Source organism: Anguilla anguilla, chromosome 12 (genome assembly GCF_013347855.1).
Source record: "Anguilla anguilla isolate fAngAng1 chromosome 12, fAngAng1.pri, whole genome shotgun sequence".
In the NCBI taxonomy this organism is placed as follows: Eukaryota; Metazoa; Chordata; class Actinopteri; order Anguilliformes; family Anguillidae; genus Anguilla; species Anguilla anguilla.
The window spans coordinates 27,552,636-27,569,804 of NC_049212.1; the positions used below are offsets into that span (position 1 = coordinate 27,552,636).

The window sequence follows — 17,169 nt, forward strand, 5'->3', positions numbered from 1 at the left end:
TAGTGGATGGAGATACTAGTGTAACATATGATAAAAGGATACACGTGATAAGAGCAATCTTAGATTGGGAGTGCCCTGCAGTAAAATATATTTATTGGTATATATTTAGTGACTTTTTAAACAACTCATCATCACTGGTTTTTCTTTTTTGATTCCCAAGATTTGAATGCCCAGTAGTAATTGCCATTTAATTGTTCTGTTTCTGTAACTTCCTCAAACTATTTTGGGGGCTGCTGACCAGCAAGAATGTCCTCCAAAATATGCACCCATTACCTGCTTTCTTCATCGCTGTAATGCACCTGCTGCTGAGCTGCACAGGTGTTGCACCTGATCCCTGTACCTGTTGCAAGCAGATCGCATGCAGGTCACAGGTGTCCCAGCCATGCAGTAGAAAATGAACAGTTTATTCATATAATCATTACCAGCCTCCTTATTTGTGTTCTTACCAATTAGTTAAGTGAACTGTGGTGGATGCAAATATTCCTGGTGAACCATCATGAGAAAGAAGGTAGAGTAGGTTTTAGAATCGTGAATGAGCTCAACAACTCAACTAAATTAACTATATGACTCTCACTTGTAAAGATATAATCTCATCAGGGGCCATGCTGTGAGGCTCATAGAAGGTACTGTAAGATACTTGCACAATGACTTTCATTCATAGTCTTAATGGCTCTTGTGAGACAAGACCGCAGCTCAGAAGCACTACCACATTTAAGTAGATGGCTCTCATGGGATAGCTAAACTGGCTGGGTTATATTATCTTGTGCAGCATTGTTAATTGTTTAAATTATGAAATATCACTTGATTAATCCATAGCCCGTTGCATACAGTATGTTTAGTAGGCTTGATCTTGTCCAAAATAAGATGCTGTATATTATGCGTCACATATTATACTGCTTTAAAATTTCCTTTACTTTAAATTGTTGTTGCTGTTTGTTGATGCCACAAATCAACACAAATCACAAATCAAGGATCCTCTGCGGTTTCCTTTGCGTCATTGACCTAACTGAAGGAAAATTGGATGAAACCGCCACTGAGATTGATCTATTTAAAAATGGCAACACTTTCTGTCTAAATGCTTTCTTATACACGGTGATGTGGCACAAGCAAATGGTAATGAAATGGGTAAATTGTTCATCTGCAAATTATTCTTCAAAGCGAACAGTGAACAAGATGGTGAACCATTTTTAATTAAGGGGCTTAATAAAGTACACTGTTGCAGTTACTCAGGCAGGTCAATGCTGATTTGATAAAAAGGGGTTGACTTTGTGATGTGTTAATGATGAACCAAATAACACTTGAAATATGACTGATTCCATTTTAGTCTATGCTAACATTTATATGGACATTCCCACTCATGTTTGATGAAACATCAGATTATTATTATTATTATTATTATTATTATTATTATTAGCATTAGCATTAGCATTAGCATTTATTAATCAGCTAGTTGAGCAGCTGAGTAGTTTTACAAAAATAAATCCTTTGAAGTACAGTAGTGGTACCGACAGCCTCATCTGAATGAAAACTCAATGACAATAAGACAAGTCTGCAGTAGTCTAAGACTGATAAGCTCAATAAAGGGAGTTGTGCTCTATGCTGCCTGTTACTGTTATACAGAGAGAAGAGAAGTCAGTATTACTACTGTACTGATGAGAATACATAACAGAATGATGCAGAACAGAGTTTCACAAAACCTTTTCCTTTAAGGTTTATTGAGTCTAATTCTGCAGTGATCAAGTCTTTGAGGAAACTGGTTTAGTCAATGTTTTAATATCAGTCACGAGACATATCTCAGGGTGAGACGGTGTGACAAGGCCATGATTTAAAATGCAATACATTTAAAAAAGGAAATATTTAACTTCTATGTCTTAATCTGTGGTTTGATCTCTGATCAGATCTCTTCTTCTGTTTGGTTCATTCTTCCTACCGTGCCCATTTCTGTGCAGTGGATGAAAGAAGGTCTACTTCCCTCTATCTTCCCCCTTCCTCTGAATCCACCTCTGAGTGGAGCTTCAGTGTGATTATGTTTTCCTGTTTCTTAAGTTCTTTTTTATAAAGGGTCATTTGGCAAGCACAGGGGATCTGTTCCTGAATTAGCCAGCAGATAATGACTCAGTACTTGGCTGTTGCTTGACTCTGTATGTAATTGGTTATTGGTTGAAGTGTACTTGCACATCAAGGTTAAAAACAGCCCAGTTAAGCTTCAAATGACATGTTTATATTGCACCAAGCAGAAGTGCAGACATCACGAGTGTGGGGAAAAATAGAACTGCACAGACAGTGGACACTAGCTGTCCCTGTTTACGCATGTACTGCACCTGGTCTTGTCACACTGGAAAAAGCCTCTCTTTAACAATGCAGCTTCCTGTGGCTAATTCCCTGTGAGCACAAGAACAGCTTTTGGAGACATAAGCACTATAATATTTGCTTTCATTTTGTCATGCTCAGGTACACACTTACAACACTAAAAATGTCAACAACTTCCATATCCTCATCTTCTGCAATAGTTTTCTATTAGGTACAGAGGATCATACATTCAGGAATAATTACATTCATTCACATTGCAAAAGTATCTGTATCTCTCAATAACCATAAATACAGACGTAGGACCTGCCTGGTAACCCAGGTTGTTTGAACACTTCACTACATACACATGCACACCCACTCATATTCACACAATTTATTGCATAGTTTGTTTACAGAATTTTTGCTTGTTTTTTTTCCCTTTTTTCGTTCATCTTGTATGCCTCTTTGAAGGCATTTGCTTTTAAAATTTTTTTATGATGCTGTGTTTTTTGGTTCCTTTTGTTGTTATTATCATTTGTTTCAATTGATTAATTAGTACTAGGGGAGAGTACTGTATGCCCCTTTGAGCTTTTTTTCCAAAACGTATGAGTAGATTAAGTATTCCAAAAGAATATTTTGTGAATCTTAATGTATTTGTCTATCTTCTAGGAATCACCCCACTCTTATCTTTGCCCTTTGTGATAATTATTTTACACTGTATCTACCCTTTCTCTCCTCTTCTGGATGTCTCTCCACAGAGGTACAGGAGGGGAAGAGTGCTTTTCTCCTGGGGATGAGTCAGTGGAGTTCCAATGACCTGGTGGAGCAGATTCAGTCTCTGGGCCACATGGACCAGTCACAAGGTGCTGCGCCCAAACCCTACGCTGCACAGTGGCAACAACTTCACACTTCCCCTTGCACTCACTATAACACACATGGAGCAGTGAAATGTATAGCAAGAAAGAGAAGAGAGAGAGAGATACATATCACTGCTTCATGTGTGTTATAGTGAGTGCAAGTAGCTGTATATATGTAGCTCATCTTCCAGTTTTGGCTGCACAATAGAAATAAGCTTTGATTCAATTTGGAATGTATGGTCATTGTGTCAACGTGTGTTTGTCATTGCCAGCATGCTGCTGAAAACCGGTTTCTTTTTGGGAGGCTTATTGCTCCTGTACTAAAATATCTAAAGATACTTGTTATTCAAACCTGACCAAACCTGGCAATTATATGTAGGTAGAGATGAATTGCAGTCTGTTAGGTGTTAGGGTATGGCACTGCCTAACAGAATGCAAACAGTCCCTGCTGTCCTAGAATCCTAACACCTAAATATCCTATAAATACATACACACAGTGTAAGAGATTCTGCAGTCTTACACTGCAGAATCTCTTACACTGTGTGTATGTATGTGTGTGCATGCATGTGTGTGCGTTTGTGTGTGTGTGTGTGGGTGCATGTGCGTGCGTGCGTGCGTGCATGTGTGTGTGTGTGTGTGTGTGTGTGTGCACGTATACAGCACATGTGAATGTTTGTTTTAACAAGTAAACCTGAAGGGGCGGGGTTGTCTGTAGTTACTTTTTTCTCTTGTGTGTTCAACCAATGTGCCACTTCCATTTCAGAATAGGTTCTTCTCTGAAGGTCATATTGTATCATTTTTGCAATGTGCAAATTATAGCTGTGTTTTTGCTTCATTGGTTACGGAAGCACATCAAAAGACCCTTTGGAGAGTTTGTTTGTGTTCCAAGCCATGCACTGCAGGTTTAACCGAGGTTAATTGGAACAGCAAGTAATCCACCAAGGTCCCGTGCTTCTTAATTACATGATTGTAATTAAATGATGCTTGATTATAGATGTCTCAGATTTTGAAAGGCATCTGAAGAGCTTCAAATTCAACACTTTTAGTTTTAAACTGTTTAAACTGATTTAGTCTTATACTGTAAGAGGTCACCGTTTACTTTACTGGAGTTATAATATGATTCGCTTTGCATGAATCACTCCTCCATCTGCATTCAGTATTAATTGTGACTGAATACAGTAGTTTTGTAGCTGATTGTGGAGGACTGGCTTCCTCTAACAGACTGGCTTTGAATGAATGGAGATCCACAGCTACTCTTCTTTTGCAGAGATGGAACAGTCTGCAATTTATTGTAAATTGGAAATTTTAGGAAATTATTTTTATAAATAATTTTTTCATATAAACATGTTGAAATATCTGAAAGCAGCAATAATTTGTATATTTGCACATATATTGTAACATATCTTATTTGTGACGTACAATATATTTTATTTAAACATATATTCTGTAAGCATTTACTCTATAGGTATATTTACTGTATATGGTATAGGCTGAAGTAAGGCCTGTTCAATAATGCACGTGTAATTGTGATTTTCATAAGCAGAAATTCCAGTGTGAGGTGGCACCAGACCAGCTTGGATTGTGCCTCTGAACCACACATCTGGATACACTGCGTATTTTTGCACACCTGATCTGCACATTGATGCTGCTATTTGTGTGCCATGAAAGGTTACTGTAGGTTATTGTGAGAAACAGCAGCAGTGGGAATAGAAAGTGCAGAGACTTTAAGAAGCCCCCACAGGAAAATACAGCAGCAACTGAGGGAGCTGTGAAATCAGATATCTGCTCAGACTGGCTTCTTATCTGTGCGTGCGTGTGCGCGTGTGTGTGCGTGTGTGTGTATGTGTGCGTGTGTGTGCGCGTGTGTGTATGTGTGCGTGTGTGTTTGAAACAGCCTCATTTCCTGGCACCAGCCTCATTTCCTGGGCCCTCCTGTCTCTCAGCATGTTGCACTGGAGCAGCGAGCAGTGGCGTTCGATTCCTCGTTCAGTTTCCCAGTGCACCACCTTGCTGGACTGGAGGCTGGGGGCTTGGGGGCTGCTAATGGAGGCAGGAAAAACAGAAAATGCCTGTGGAATATGAGCAGTACAATATAGGAAATGTAGCATGACAGAGTAGTGTGTTTGAGAGGGAAAGAGCATGTTCAATGTGGAAAGGGCGTGTTCGAAGGCGCATAGCTTTGGCTTAGGCAGCCAGTGGCCAGCTAGTTTTTTTATAATGCCAGCCAAAATTTTTATTTTACTCGTTCAAAATCTCATGTGTGACTGTAAATAAGATATTATTTAAATTAATAAAACGCTCTGATATTGACATGGAATCTGCCCAAGCATTGTGACACGGTTCACAACGCAGGCGGGAATATTCTGCAGTGTGCGCATGGACTGAGTGGCACTGTGGAACATGTACATACCCACGTGATTCATATAAAGTCTGTAAAGTATCTTATAATAATACTGACTATAATGTGACTGTAATGACTATAATGACTATAATACTGTACTTGTGTGTATGAAATTATACAGTACTGTACGTGATGTGGTGTGATTATTTACATCATTATCCTTAAAAATGGGTCATCCACAGTGATTTTGCATTGACTTTGGGATTTAAATGCCATATTGAAGCACCAATCTAATTATGATATATTTAAGTGGCCGTGTTTTTGACCTCTCACTATTAAATTTGCACATATAATTTGAAAAGTCTGGATACGGCACTGGTCTTTGAGCAAGACAGAGTGTTTTGCAGAGGAAACGGGAGTATTTTTGTGCGAGAGGGTGTGTTTGAGGTGGAAAGGGAACTTGTGAGGGTGGAAGAAGCACGTTTGAGAGGGAAAGGGCATGTTCGAGGGTCAACAGATTAATGATCTCTCGCTACTTAATGCTCTCTTTCCTGGAGTTCAAAGAGAGGTTTCTTAATGAGGTCAAGTATGTATTTTGTTGTTTTGTAATTTGTTGGCATTTGGATATTTTAAATATGTTTATATTATTGATGGTTCGCTACTTGTCAAATCTGAAAATTGGGGATTTAAATTTTTCATATTATTTTAGAAAATCACTAGTGTGGTGTCACTTAAGTCAGGAGATTACCAATTCCACTAGCACCTAGGTGAGTTTGCACTGACGTTGCCACCAAGTTTGGGCCCATATAAGATTCAATAGCTTGATTTAATCTTGCCCTTTCTTATCTTCCCCATAAACTTTCCTGTTTTTCTGCAGTATGTTAGGTGTCCCTTCAGTATGTTAGAGCTGGTGCCTTTGGGAGCTAAATTGATGCTGATGGCTGTCAGGGCCACCCCAATGGGGGGTGCATTATTCTGCTGTTGTCAAAGCACCACTGTTTAATGAAGTCTCCCTGGCACCCCTGGCACCCCTGTGGAGTTTATCTCAGCACCTCAGCCAGTGGAGCACTGTTTACATATACTGTCGGCGCTGAGTTATTTTGATAGCTTATGGATCAATACGTATGTGTTTCCTCACCTGTTTGTGTGAGATGTCATTGTAGGAATTTAGTTACATTGGATGAGTTGTGTGCGAGACACTTTTGTGTGATGAGATGAGCTGTTTGTGGGAAGTGGATATGCTGCATATGAGAGATGTGCTGTGTGAGTGATGAGTTGTGTGTATCGGTGTCTGTTCATCCTGATGGAGTGTAACACGGACACAGGCACAGTAGCTCCAAGAAGAAGGATAGGTCCCTGTGGTTCCCCGTTGACAGATAGTGGCTAAACACAGTGAGGAGGAGAGATTCCTACCCCCTGCCATTCCCACACAGGCCTGTGTTGCATACCTGGATGACCTTAAGTGTCACCTAAGTGTCACCTGTTCCGCATGCCAGGACAGCTCCTTGGCACACCTTGTGGGAGAGAAGTGGGTGGAGATGGACTTTACTGAGGTGGAGGCAGTGCAATGGTGAACCTGTATTGCTTCCGTTTTGGTGTATAAATGGATGCTATGTAAAAATACCAAAGCTGTGCACATTCGTCTGAATACGAGCGTCTGCTAAATGCCTGTAATGTGTGTAATGCATTTTGAGGGATCTCTGACTCATCAGTCCATGGCGCTTGCTGCACTAAATTACAAAAGGGCGCTTATTAAACAAAATTAAATCAGCTTACTTCCCAGGAACACTTCCATCTTGCGGTCAATGTTAGAACTTGTGTGAGTGTGACTTCATATAAAAGTTACCTCAAAATTATTTATTTGAAATGTAGTTAATGCGCTGAAGCATTGTGCATGAAAAATGAATAGAGTAAATGAGTGAAAGTGTTAAATAAGATGTAGCTGTTACCTGTGTTTGCAGGTTGCCTGCTGAGCGCATCAGAGGGAGAATTATGCCAGGCTGCTGTGTTCCTGCAGAGCCTGAACCCTTTCACACGTTCACAGGCAGTGGCTTCCGCTCCTCTGAATTCCTCACACACAAGCCCTAATCTAGTCATTTTTAACATCTGCTGCTTACAGACAATCTCCTGTCGATGTTAATTTCCATTTCATCACATTTTTGTCTTATTATCAGTCTTCGAAGAAAAACGCCCAGAGCCCAGGACTTTGCATAAACCTTAAATGGATGGCGGAATCCTGGCAAAGAGCTAAAGTAAAGACAAAAGAAAATAGATCAAGTGAAAGAGTGCATCAGGTGAACAGGAATCTGCTGCTCTCGACTGATGCATTTTTCATCTTACTGGGATATTGATCTACAATGGTTTGTGTAAGGATGAGTGAGTGTGAGCGTGTGCGTGTGCGTGTGTGTGGGTGTTTGTGTTGTGTGTGTGCAGTGATATGGCATGTAAGAGTAGATTAATTGCAGTCTGTATTTGTATGTGTTATCTGTTATTTCAGTGGATTGTTTTATTATTAATTTACAGTTTACTCATCATAATGGATCCAGGGGACCTTACTGAACATTAATTTAATTTAACATATCTGCCATTTGTACAAAGGGATGCATACTGCAGTTTATTTCAGCCAGGAATATAGCAGGCAGTTCATGCATCGTCCATATATCATATCCATAACCACTGTGAATAGAATGGCACAACGCAATGATGCTGCTGGTGAAAATATCAACAGACTTGTTAAGTACATTCCACTTGCTACTGATGATTGGACTTCGCCGGCCACAGATGCGCATGTCAGTGTTGCAGCAGGCTGTATTTCAGATGAATGGGAGCTGAGAGACATACTATGACTCAGAAAGCTAAGTAGCAGCCAAACTTCTGACAGTGTGGAAGGAACCAATACGGGTGCATCGGATGCCATGTCCTGCACAAACTGCCCGCCTAGCAGTGTGGAAAGGGCATGAAGGTAGAGCATCTGAGCCGGCAATCGGCAGGTTTAATCAGGTGGTGGGTCATTTCTGGAGATCCACCACTGACAGTTGGACTTAATTGGCTAAAATGGCAGGCCAACTTGCTGCATGATTTGTCAGGCTTCTGAGCAGCATGTGGCAGTGACTGCAGTGACAGAAGAAAGCCGCCCTGTCTCGAGCTGACAGCTGCTGAGTGGACCGTTGTGGAATAAGTCAGAGACGTTTTGAAACCATATGATTATGTGTGGATATGCCACAGCCTAGTGAACAAGATGACAATTGGAAGAACAAGCATTATGCGATTAAGGTCTGCATGGTTTCCTGTGTATCTACTATCTTGTGGACATTTGGCAGCATAACATTTTTTTGACACTTTTTAAATTCACCCTGCATAAACATATATTCAGATACATATATTCAAGCATTCAATGAATATATTTTTTTAACTGTGATGTTCAAAACACAATTTTGAGGTACAGCCAGTCCTGATGTCAGTACATGTCTGTGTGTGTGTGTCTGTGTGTGACTGTTTGAGAGGCAGGAAGGGCCTGTGGAGGGTGGGGGGCCGGTCCATAGGCTCATAATCGGTCATCATCTGCAAAGAGAATAGGAAGATAAAGTGTTTCCACTGAATTTACTGATGACCCCAGAGGGACAGAGAGGCAGAAGAATTGGCCTTTGGATCAATAATCCATTTCTGTTTCATTCACATACCGACAGCTGGGTGCCCCCTCCTTTGTTATTTTGTTCTTTTCTTCTCTTTCTCCCTCTGTTTCCTCCCTCACTTGATCATAGTTGCTTCAATCACCATTTGAGTATTCCCCCCTCTCCTTCCCTCCACTTCCCTCTCTTTGTCTTTGTCTTATTTCACCCGGTTGTTTCTCAGACCTCAGTTCTCCAAACTCACAGGTCACTTGATGGAAACAGATAAGGACCATCTCCATATCAGTCAGGAAAACCCATGCATTTAGACTAGATGTATATGCCATGTAATTATTTTGGCGCCACATGAATCTGCTTTAGTTACTTCTGTGCACGCACCAGTGTGCACTACCTGCTGAACAGGGAGCATGATACATCTCCCCTACTAAACGGGAGAAATACCAAGAACTCCCAGGACCTAGAAGCAGTTGGTGGAAGGTCAATGCAATTCTGTGAACTACAGCAAGAGTAGCATGCATAGAATGGCACAGGAAATGAGCAGCACTGAAGAGGTCTGACAGTCGGTTTAAACAAGCAGACAATTAGTTATGTGTGTACACGATTGGTTGAGTATGAGGGCATGTGATTGCTGAGGCTGACCAATGGTTCATTTCATGAGTGTCACTCATTTCCACTGCAGTCTCTGTTTCTGACTGTCGGGTACAGACCATAAACTGTATAAAAATAGGTACAGACCCACTGCAGATATCAGTGCACTAACATGCCAAGCTGCATTATTTCATGAACAGAATGTTGTGTGTCAAATTGAATAGCAAATGTACAAAAAATAGATGAGGTAAAAAAAATAAAAATAAATAAATAAACTTTCTAAATGAAGAGTTAGTTACAAAATTGAGATATAATTCAATTGTGGATTGTGGAACTGAACTGGTCCATAGTGGTATTCCTGTAGTGCTCCCTATAGAAGGATCTCATTAGACAAGCCTCTCCTTTGTAAACTGTGGCCATAATGAGCTTTGTGATGGAGCAGACTTTAAACTCTCAACTGTCAGTCTGAAATACCAGAACTTTCTTTCACTGTAGCTTATCCCAGCTAAGAAAACCGGATGAAGAATAAACAGAGAAAAAAAACTGTCCACTATAAAAGGGGCATAGTGAAATAATAATACATATACAGTGTGCTTCATAATGTAATGCTCAATTTCTGCTGCTTCTGCTATACATCACACCTCCCTAGGCCCTACCTCTCAAACCTCCTGCATCATTCCCAAATCTCCTGTAACCTTAGATCCACCAATTACACCACTGTAGCCATCCCCAGAACCTCAACGACCTTTGGTCAAAGCTCCTTTCATTTCCCTGATTGGAACACCCTACAATCCTCTCTCAACACTGACCATTGCACCTGCTAGCTCCCAAACTCTTAGTAACTCCTGTTTGCCTACCATTCTCTATGTGTTCTGACTCAATACGATTTTATTCTATGTGATCCTTGTTTTATCCTTGACACTATGTACACCTAGTTTTGAAGCACCTTTTTTATGAATTGTATGAATTCTTGCATTTTTGACACGTCTTTTTGTTCAGGACTTTGTTTTAAATGAGAATTTGTTCTCAATAAAAAATAATAGTTAAATAATTTAAATAAAATAAAATAGATAAACCTGCGTGCCTGTTTTAGCCCCAGGTTTTAACATTTAAAATCAGTTTTATTCTTTTATTAAAGGGTATAAACATAAATGATGTTTGGCAGTAATACAATTTATGTGAAAGCAATTTTTCCTTGCCCCTGCAAATTCCAATTATGAAAGAAATAAAAGAAAACGAGATTGCAAAAGAAATTATATTAGGTCTGCGCTTCAGATCAACACTAATTCTGTGTCCGGATTGCCGGTTTGTCTGTGTGATGTGGCTCCTGTGATGACCACCCTCTCTGTGTTCTGTCCCCTGCTCAGAGGACCTGCACCACTTAGGACATGCTCATTATGTTCCCCAGAGTAGCATTGATGAGCTGGACGACATGGAGGTAGGTCCCCTTACACGACAGCAAGACACTCGCCCAAGAAAATATTTAATACCTGTGAGTACGAAACATACATATGAAAGCTCTAAACGCTGAAAGGGACTCAAGTGTGGGACTGATAATCTAGCTGAAAGTAACTCACAAAGTAACGCACCTGGAGTGAGCCTGTCCCTCGGTCTGAAGTGTGTCATTTGTTTATTAGTGCAAGAATCACTATGAACACAAGTCCAGTTCAGTGTTCCAGGATGCGCTAGTCCTTACCGTGTTTTGCTTGTGCTCTCAATACAAATCTTAACCTGTTCTGCCTCATGTCATGGCTACTATTTACATTTCAGCCAGGGCTGCATCCATAAAACCCTTTGTTTATCTTTTGGTAATTTGAAAAAGACAACTTCCTGTGCAGAGCAAGGACAAACTCACATGAAAGATAAATGGTTCCTTGCATCATTACTAGGAAAATGTAACACGCGTAATGAATGTGTACATTGTAATTGCATTCCGTTGTAGATTAAGGCTTTTTTCCAATAATAATTTCCTGTGCTTAAATGCACATGCTTCATATTTATAAATTGTTACCAGGAATGTCTTTACAAACCGAAGGGGTTGAAAGCTATGCCTGTGTGCAAACACAAAGGAATATGCTGTGCGTTATTAAATCTGTAAGTGAAGGAAAATCTTCCATCTGAATTCCTCCCTAAATATATGTATCCGGGAGCAGTAGAAAATGGCACCTGCAGTGTGACAGGCTCAGTCCTGTAAAAACGTCCCTGTTTTCTGCACTTCAAAGACCAGAGTGATGGTGCTATTCCTCTGGGGGTGGTGATACTTTGTAATTGATTCTCTAATGAACGTCTATACTCCACACTCTTCTAGATTCAGTCTCTTCAATATCTTCTTTAATTCATTAATTGTTGTCTTAGGCCTAGAATCATTTTGTTTTGGACAAAACCTTTTGCTGACATTTATGATGTGCACCCACTAATTCTTTCACATGCCATTAGGAGTCCTCGTTTGCAGTCCCTAAAAAGCCATGATTTATTTTAGTTTATGCTTTGCTAATTCCTATGCTTTGAGTTTTCAAATGTTAACTGAAGACTCACCTCTACAGATTGAACCATTACTTCCCTGACTTTAAACATTCTTTCTTTCTTTGTATGTATTTTTGTATAATGTTATAAATATAGCTGTGTCAGACTGGTAAGTCTGTCTAATGGTGCTTTTGTTAGTTTGTACAAATTGTTGTTCGTTAGGTTCATATTACATTTATTGATTGTAATTGGGCCTTTGATGTTCTCCACTACTGTATGTCACTCTGGATGTGAGGGATTGTTAAGTTATCACAATGCAATGTAGTGCAGTGTAAGCACCTCCCTGACCTGTCTTCTGACTGCTCCCGGCCTTGTGTGCAGAGGAAATGCAGAACTCAGGTGCTGGTCCTGGTGGTGCACGGAGGCAGCATCCTGGACCCAACGGGTGGGGACGCAGGGGCCAAGGCGCGGGACGTGGCGACGCTGGTGTCTGTGCTGGAGAAGGTGGCGCGTGCGCACTTCCAGGCTGCAGCCGAACATGTGCTCATCAGGCTGGTCCCGTGCCCAGCAGTGTGCGCCCAGGCCTTCTCTCTTCTGTCCCAGTGAGTGCCCTGCGGTGTGTGTCCCCATGCCAGGGACAGACAAAGAATGGGAAAGAATCCAAGCCGCTGTCCATGGTACTGAATTTCAATTACTGTTCATGGTCTGATTGTCACAGTAAGCGCCTTCTGCACCTGCGCCCTGCCCCCCCCCCCCCCCCAAGCCGTTGTCACAGAGATTAAATTAGTTGAGCTCAGCTGAAATTATAACTAGCATACACTGTGGGCTGTGTAGGTTATTCTGAATCCATTTTTATTTTTACTGTGAAAGGCTTGAGGCAGTAACTTCAGAGAAGACAGATATTAAAATTAGTATTAATAATTCATTAATCATAGCTACTCTTAGTAATCAGGAGGATCCTTCACTAGTTGAGCATGTAAGAAATATACTATTTTGAATATGGTCAATGCAGTAATGTAGGCCACAGGGATATGGATGCACTGCAAGATATGAAGTGGCATGGCTTATCTTCTCATTATGTCTCAAAGGTGGCTGTTTCCTCTGCAGTGCACCTCACTAAAGAATTCCTATGCTTTCATACTTCAGCGCATTTTGAATTAGTTTTTTTTTTTGCTTGTGTGCTTGTGACTCAGTAGGCACTATATATGAGAAAAAGACGGAACAGACTGGGAATAAGAGATTGTTAACAATTATGGTTAATAATTATAGGTGGCATTTCTCACATTTCCTCTGTGCTCTTTCCTCTGTATGGGATCTGAAAGAACAACTGTGGCTTTATGTGAGGAGACTGATGAGCTTAGTGCCCTAAAACTCATACGCTTCCCTGTGCAGAGACAGCCTCAGTCGTGGCAAAAGAGAGAAAAGAAAAATAAGCGTAACTGTTGAAATAATATACTGAAGTGGAATTTGTTGCCACTTCATGAAAAAGTTTATCATGTATCTTGTCTCACATATAAGCCATATAAAGTTTTGCGTGTAATTATTTATTTGTCTCAGCTGTGAATGGCACATTTCAGTTCCCTCCCAAAAACACACATGCTGCCAGATGGCTGCAAAGTTTGAGTGTCTGTGCCTGTCAGACGGCTGCAATGTTATGATGTCTGTGCCTGACAGACGGCTGCAGTGTTACGATGTCTGTGCCTGCCAGATGGCTGCAGTGTTTATGAGTGTCTGTGCCTGCCAGACAGTTGCAGTGTTTATGAGTGTCTGTGCCTGCCAAACGGCTGCAGTGTTTATGAGTGTCTGTGCCTGCCAGACGGCTGCAGTGTTTATGAGTGTCTGTGCCTGCCAAACGGCTGCAATGTTATGATGTCTGTGCCTGACAGACGGCTGCAGTGTTATGATGTCTGTGCCTGCCAGACGGCTGCAGTGTTTATGAGTGACTGTGCCTGCCAGGCAGTTGCAGTGTTTATGAGTGTCTATGCCTGCCAGACAGCTGCAGTGTTTGAGTGTCTGTGCCTGCCAGACAGCTGCAGTGTTTATGAGTGTCTGTGCCTGCCAGACGGCTGCAGTGTTTATGAGTGTCTGTGCCTGCCAGACGGCTGCAGTGTTATGATGTCTGTGCCTGCCAGACAGCTGCAGTGTTATGAGTGTCTGTGCCTGCCAGACAGTTGCAGTGTTTATGAGTGTCTGTGTCTGCCAAATGGCTGCAGTGTTATGATGTCTGTGCCTGCCAAACGGCTGCAATGTTATGATGTCTGTGCCTGCCAGACAGTTGCAGTGTTTATGAGTGTCTGTGCCTGCCAGACAGCTGCAGTGTTTATGAGTCTATGCCTGCCAGACAGCTGCAGTGTTTATGAGTCTATGCCTGCCAGACGGCTGCAGTGTTATGAGTGTCTGTGCCTGCCAGACAGCTGCAGTGTTTATGAGTGTCTGTGCCTGCCAAACGGCTGCAATATTATGATGTCGGTGCCTGCCAGACAGTTGCAGTGTTTATGAGTGTCTGTGCCTGCCAGACAGCTGCAGTGTTTATGAGTCTATGCCTGCCAGACAGCTGCAGTGTTTATGAGTGTCTGTGCCTGCCAGACAGCTGCAGTGTTATGATGTCTGTGCCTGCCAGACAGCTACAGTGGTAGTCTGAGCCTGCTGGGGGGCTGCAGTGTATGAGGGCTGGGCTGGCTTCTCTCAGTCTGTGATAAATGGCTATTGAGTCAGTGCACCTGCTATATGAGACAGTTCAGGGGCAAGGTAGTCTGTCTATGCTTCCCCACACTGTCTCACTCAGGGATGTATATCTCTCTCCCCCTCCCCCTCTCCCTTCTTTCTTTCTATCTGTGTCTTTGTTGTTCTCTTTGTCCGTCTCTCTGTCGCTCTCTCCTCAGCACTCTTTATCTCTCTCTCTTTCTCTCTCTTTCCTCTAAGCACAATCCTTCAGCCTCTCCACGATGAGCCACTCCCATGTACTGAGTGATATTATTATTCCAGCAGAGATGCACTGCCAGCCATTTGGGCAGACAGTACCTCCAGCAGGGGTGACAGCCTGAGTGGCATGCATAGTCTTTCTCACAGAACACATTACTTTGTAAAGTCCTTACAGGGATGGCAAAGATACTATACACCATGCTATTGTTTGTGGGGCATACTCAATGCCTACATGCATTCAAATATCCAGCTACTAATTGGCAGAAACATCAGAATCATGGGACACATTCATACCTTGGCAGAACTCAAGTGGTCCCAGACAGGAAACCAGTTTCAGAATCTTAAGAATATCAACTTTTTGTTTATTAGACATCAAACCTACCGCTTGCCTGATCTGACCTGATTGGCTAATGGGTCTTAATGAGTCAAGACCCATGCATGTCCCTAAAATGTCTGTAAAATATTTATTCACTTGATAGTTTGTGTTACTTCCTGTATAAATACTTCCACAACAACATACAAAACAAGAAATATTTGCATAGAAAATGTGTGGTTTATTTATAATTTACTTTATAGTGCAAGTAAATGTGTGGGATACAAATTTATAGTGCAGGTAAATATGTGAGATGCAAATTTATAGTGCAGGTTAATGTATGAGATGCAGATTTCTAATGCAAGTTAATGTGCGAGATGTATATTTATATTGCAGGTAAATGTGTGAAATGCAGATTTATAGTGCAGGTTAATGTATGAGATGCAGATTTCTAATGCAAGTTAATGTGCAAGATGTATATTTATATTGCAGGTAAATGTGTGAAATGCAGATTTATAGTGCAGGTTAATGTACGAGATGCAGATTTATAATGAGTCTAAATGTGCTAATGATGTGTGCTGGCAGTCTGAACCCATACAGTTATGATGAGACCTGCGTGTCCAGCAGTGTGGACCCCCTTCCCCTGGCGGCTCTCCCGCTCCTCGCTATTGTCACCCCCTACTACCAGGATGCCGTGGCAACCGTCATCGCCCGTGCCAACCAGGTCTACCACAGTTTCCTGCAGTCCCAGGATGGCCAGGGCTTCACAGGACAGGTGTGTCCTGATGCCCCCCTGTGGCCTTAGACTTGGGAGTCAAGATGAGCCTTAAAAATAGGCTAGGCTGGAATTCAGTATACTTTTGCCCTTTAGTTTTCACTTGCAAATACATGCAATAGTTTTTATCTTCACAATCAATGCTAATTTTGCTGATGGCTGGGAGAGAAGAGGGCACCTGCACTGTGGCAGCATTGTTCAAATCCTTCCCCACACAGATTCAGACATGAAGAGACTGTTATAGCCCTGAGGTAGAAAAAAAACTTTTTTCATTTTACTGTTTGACATCCTGTATATTCAGCTTTTTTTATTACCAACAGCAAATTGCTTCCCCTTAACTGCTCTTGCAAGTATCCGGCTGAAATCTTTTTTCTCTTCTGAAAGGGTACAAAGCACACACTGGCTGTTTAATACATAGTTTTCTGTTGTATGAGGACTTTGGGAAATGTATCCCTGAGAAGATTTTTCTTAGATATGAACTGATCACCCGAGGCACCAATGTCTCGGAGGTGTCAAAGCTGTTTTCACAGGGTCGCATAATCTCTTATACTGCACAGGGGAATTAAGCCTTTAAAAAGCAGCAAATGCGGGAAGATTTAAAGGGAACCCTAGCTCTCCCTCTCCAGATATTTATTGGAGGACATGAATTGAATTTTAGAATCAAGCCTCATTAATGTACATCAAACTGAATAGCTGTACTGTTTACACGCTGGGCTTGTTGTGGGAGTGGGGGCAAGTTGATATGCAGGGCTATATTTGGGTGGGGGTGGGGTGGGGGTTTGTGTCCCTGATTGGAGGCTGTGTGGCGTGTACAGGTGTGTTTGATTGGTAACAGCACTGGGGGTGTCCGCTGTTTTACAGGTATGCCTGATTGGAGACTGCGTCGGAGGTGTACTCTGTTTCGACGCCTTGTGTTTCAGTGGCAGTCAGAAGCTGGGAAGCCCTAGCAGCAGCATCAAAAACAACAGCACAGAGAGTCTGAAGGTAGGATC

General features: G+C 41.7%; 1 protein-coding gene across 4 annotated transcripts in view; it reads left to right on the top strand.

The window, feature by feature from the left end:
- pitpnm3 (PITPNM family member 3) overlaps positions 1 to 17,169 on the top strand; it is a 51,579-nt gene that overhangs the window by 16,924 nt on the left and 17,486 nt on the right. For 3 of the 4 annotated variants that reach the window (XM_035385076.1, XM_035385072.1, XM_035385073.1), the window contains 5 exons: positions 3,048 to 3,152; positions 11,072 to 11,142; positions 12,549 to 12,769; positions 15,988 to 16,177; positions 17,039 to 17,161. In XM_035385076.1, coding sequence (XP_035240967.1) covers positions 3,048 to 3,152; positions 11,072 to 11,142; positions 12,549 to 12,769; positions 15,988 to 16,177; positions 17,039 to 17,161 — 710 coding nt within the window. The remainder of the gene's footprint in view (positions 1 to 3,047; positions 3,153 to 11,071; positions 11,143 to 12,548; positions 12,770 to 15,987; positions 16,178 to 17,038; positions 17,162 to 17,169) is intronic. The other variant, XM_035385075.1, reaches the window with a different exon arrangement.